Source organism: Sander lucioperca, chromosome 21 (assembly GCF_008315115.2).
Source record: "Sander lucioperca isolate FBNREF2018 chromosome 21, SLUC_FBN_1.2, whole genome shotgun sequence".
Taxonomy (NCBI): Eukaryota; Metazoa; Chordata; class Actinopteri; order Perciformes; family Percidae; genus Sander; species Sander lucioperca.
The window spans coordinates 9,654,268-9,658,836 of record NC_050193.1 but is presented as its reverse complement, the minus strand read 5'-3'; the positions used below and the strand labels follow the sequence as shown (position 1 = coordinate 9,658,836).

The 4,569-nt window shown below is 41.0% G+C and overlaps 1 protein-coding gene across 1 annotated transcript; it reads left to right on the top strand.

Annotated features, from left to right (window-relative positions):
- The first annotated feature begins 242 nt into the window (after positions 1–242).
- LOC116059297 (glycerophosphodiester phosphodiesterase 1-like) lies at positions 243–4,569 on the top strand. Its single transcript, XM_031312280.2, has 6 exons — positions 243–684; positions 2,316–2,491; positions 2,842–2,947; positions 3,245–3,337; positions 3,642–3,853; positions 4,186–4,569. The coding sequence occupies exons 1-6, from the start codon at positions 424–426 to the stop codon at positions 4,331–4,333; spliced, it is 996 nt and encodes a 331-aa protein (XP_031168140.1). The 5' UTR covers positions 243–423; the 3' UTR covers positions 4,334–4,569.

Sequence of the window (4,569 nt, the reverse complement as noted above, 5' to 3'; positions counted from 1 at the left end):
TATAAAAAAAAACTTAAATATTGAGATGTGTTTAAATAAATCTGAATCTTTTAAACATGGAGTAAAGCCACCATTTTATATATTTCTCCTATGGTCACATTTCCTCTATACCTCTATAAGCTGTAGGCTATTTAAACACAATGGGTTAATTATAATTTTTATTTTGAATGTTCTGGCCGGATGCATTCTAAATATATAGGCCTACATGTATATTATATATATATATTTCAAACTCGATACTGACGATAGCAGTGAAGCTGCCTCTCCTCCTTCCTCCCATCCATCCTCTTTACAAGAGCTCTCTGATCCTCCACCATGTAGTCACCTCAGTGCTGACAGCAGAGCTTTCTCCATGGCATCTTTCTAAACAACGACTCCTTCATCCTCCGGTCCGATCGAGACATATTTAGGCTACCGTTCATCATGCTGCAGATCGGAGATGAGGTGGTGTATTTCTCGGCGGTGTTTCTGCTGGTGGTGTTGGGAACGCGGAGCGCCACTGGTGCCTCCCTCCTCACCGCATTCCTCTACGTCTTCATGGTGATGTTCCGGTTTCCTCCGGTGCCAGGGGACCAGGCCGGCCGCGTCCTCCGCCCCAGGGCTCCATCAGGCGGCGTCCCGGTGGTTGCGCACCGCGGAGGCAGCCACGATGCTCCGGAGAACACCTTGGCAGCGATCAGAGAGGTGACATGCAGGCATCTGTTTAGATGAAAATATGTAGCTGTGCATGTGTACTTATATAGCTAAAGTATACTACAGATATTTAACACTTACGTGAATCATATGCTATATTTAGTTTCTGAATAAATCTACAGCACTGCAGGTGCAAAGGAGCCCCTAAAGGAATATAAAGGTATTTTCATGAGGGATTTTGTGTCGTAATAATTATATTGATAGCTTTAGCTGCTTAGGCTTTGCATGTCGTGACTTCCCTTTTTGCAGTGTAGGCAGAGTACCATATTCTGAATGGACAGGGAGGCCAGCTGGTTAAGTTTGTATCAGATCAGTGGCTCATTGTGCTCTTTGAATTCTAATGTACCCTTAAAAATTAACTGTTTATTAATTGATGTCCACTTCATCACTTGTATAAATGTATAAATATTTTTTTCCCTCACTTTTTTTTTTTTTTTTTTTTACATACTGAAGGTGCTGAGTCAGCTGTCCTTGTGGTGTCTTATAACTGTCCTACATGCATACATGCAGTTAGTATCTTATGCTCTACTTAACCTCATACCTTTCATCATCACCTCTGGAAGGATTCTAACTAGCTATTGTTCAGCCTCTTCTTGATCCATTAGCCTATTTAACCTGCCCTTGTAGGCAGCTATTGAATGTGGTGGAAAAGCTGACATAATAAATTCTGCTCAAGCGTTTGTAAATTCAGTAATGATGGAGGAGAGCTCCAGTTTGCTGCCACTGAACCTTGTCTTTGGTGTTACTGACCATGGAAAAGTATGTCTGGGTCGTACCTACATTTGTTTGCGTCATAAGTATCAAAAAGAATTTATATTTTCTACTGACAATTATATTCATCCTTCTGATGCAGAGTACCCGGGGGGGGGGGGGGGCTATTCTTGGATCTATTTTTCACTGTAAGTGATTTGAAATTGAGACGGCAGGAGTCCTTCACGTCACTTTTGACTAATGATTGTATTGAATACTGTATTTTCAGTATGGTTACTCAGTTTTTTGTTATCAAGCTAAGAAGCCCTGCTACATTCAATACATGTTTTATTGTTTGGGAGTATTTAGTGATGCTTTTATTCAAGTTGTCATTTTTAAGTGCGATTGGTAAACCATTGACTACCAGTCAAACACGGAAATGAGAACGGAAACATTCTTCTGAACATTTACTATAAAAGGCGAGGGCTACAGAGAGTGAGGCTCAAACATACATTACTGAGGTCAAACAATCGTTTGCTGTCTTCGCCTAAAACTGGAGCAGCCACCCATTTAACTTGAAACTCTATGTGTCCTAGAGACAACTTAAAATCAACATGCTCCATTTGAATGCACTGGTAGTCTCTACCCTCTTCATCTTTCATGTCACACATTCAGTTCACATCTCCTGTACTTTCCGTGTGTCTGTAGCACTGGAGAATATGTATAGTGCCCACAGATATAGGAGGATATATCCTTACTGTTAAATGATAGTATTGACTCACTGTGTCACACTTTCTTACTTATGTAAGCTCATTGTTTCATGTTGTTCAAAAACCCAAGCCCAAAATAGCTTTCTACCTGTCAGTAAATTTCCATTTTGCAAAGGAAGCTGTATTTTCATTTTCTTGTCCCCCTGTGATGTCCTTCTTTAGGCCAGTAGGAACGGGGCAACCGGAGTGGAGCTGGACCTGAGTTTCACAGCCGATGGAGTGCCCGTACTGATGCATGATGAGACTGTGGACCGCACCACCAACGGCTCTGGACCCGTCAGCAAACTGCAGTTGGTCCAACTTAAGAGGCTAGATGCTGCTGCTTGTCACAGGCTGAAGTATGCTGCATATTAAAGAGTCATTTCCTCTCGTCTAAGCATGTGAATTAATGTTTAGATTTCTAAAAGTCTTAGCTTGTCATTTAATGTTTAAGTAAAGAAACAAAGGATAGTGTGTCCATGAAATAAGATGTAGTTGTTTGGAAATCTGTGAAGATCCTCATATTAAAAGGTTTGAGATGCAGAATAATAGTTTTCATATGAGTGATCCCTTGCCCCTCACAAATATGTCACCATTTGAAGTAAAGACTTAAAATAAGGGTGCAGAGTTAGAACATGAAAGTGTGATACAGCAGGAATGTTACCTCAGTTTTGCCTTAAAAAACTGCTGCGATTTCTTTTGTCTCCAGGGACAAGTTCAGTGGTGAGAAGGTCCCAACTCTGCAGGAGGCAGTGGAGGAATGCATCAGACACCAGCTGACCATCTTCTTTAATGTCAAAGATCAACCTGATAAGGTACTGAATATAAAAGACTCCAGATAAATATATTCGTACGTGCATATTTGGACCAATGATGTTATCTGGCTGTAACCTACAGACATGCTCAATGCAGAGAAGTTACAGCTCTGTCCGTTTAATTCAGTCAGCCTTCCAGCCATAAGGCTTTTCTGACCTACACTTTGAACCTTCTAGGAGGCACTCATTTATGTAATCTCTTTAAATAAGCCAGTTTATTATCAGATAGTTAAATACTGTTCTGTAAGTAATTTCTCCTGTTTCTATGGAATATTAATAACTTGTCCTCTTTTCCAGGCTGTAGCAGTGCTTCATGAGATGTATAAGAAGTTCCCTGTCCTTTACAATTCCAGCATTGTTTCTTCCTTTGAACCCAAAGTCATCTACAAGGTAACAAAGAACATGACTGATTAACTTAAAATGATAATCATCGTCTATAGGAAGCTCTTTGGGGCGCCCTGGTAGCTCACCATGTGTCAAGGCTGAATCCTTACCACAGCGGCCGTCGGTTCAACCCTAACATGGGCCCTCTGCTGCATTTTATCCCCTCTCTCTCTCTTAGCTAAAACCTAAATATGATATGCATTTCTGATTTGTTGCTGCTTTAAACTGAACCATCACGCATACCATCATAAAAGTAAACTATAATTAGACTGTTTCTGACTAAAGACTTCCAACCTCTTGCGGCCCACAGATGCGTCAGACTGACCCCAACGTGGTAACAGCTCTTATCCACCGCCCCTGGAGACTGAGCCGCTTTGGCGATGGCACTTCTCGGTCCCTGTCAACATCGGGTCAGCTGTGGATGGGGGTTCTGGACGTCTTGTTGGACTGGGCCCATCACCACATACTGTGGAAACTCTGTGGGGTCTCTGCCATCTTCATGCAGAAAGACTTCATCTCACTGTAGGTGAAATGTAATGTGTTTTACCGTTATGATGCACGGCCGCAAAGTTGTATGTGAGTCACAGGGTTTAAGAATGCCCCACAATATGTTAAGACAAATCTTGATGTTGATCTTGTATGTATATAATCTAAAAAAAATAAATAACAAAAAAGGATGATTCAATAAAATGATATCAAACCCCTTCCCAAGTCATAAGTAGACACTGCTTTATTTAAGGGGTTCACTATTCTATGAAATGTATTGTTTGCAACCAAAAACAAGTACTTATCTGGCTATGGGTATTGTTCCTTATTTACTGAGCTCTATTTTGTTGTTTTCCTCCCGTACGTAGGGACTATGTTCAGTACTGGGCAGAGCGAGGCGTGGAGGTGGTGGGCTGGACTGTTAACACCGCTGTGGAGAAACACTACTACCAAAACCTGCTGAAGATTGGTTACATCACTGACAGTCTGCTGGAAGACTGTGATCCTCATTACTAAATGATCACACCCAGACGTACAGGGATGATTAAAATCTCAAGTGTTTAGACTTGTTAAATAGAACATTTTACAGCTTCTTGGAAAAGTTGGAAGTTAGATACTCCTTGGTTAGACATAAGACGACACAACTTCTATAATGACTACATTTCCCACAGTCTTGTCCTTTCAAAGACCACACAAATACTGAAATATGTAAATTAATTAATTTAAAGTGGAGGGAAGCTAGAAATTTGGTG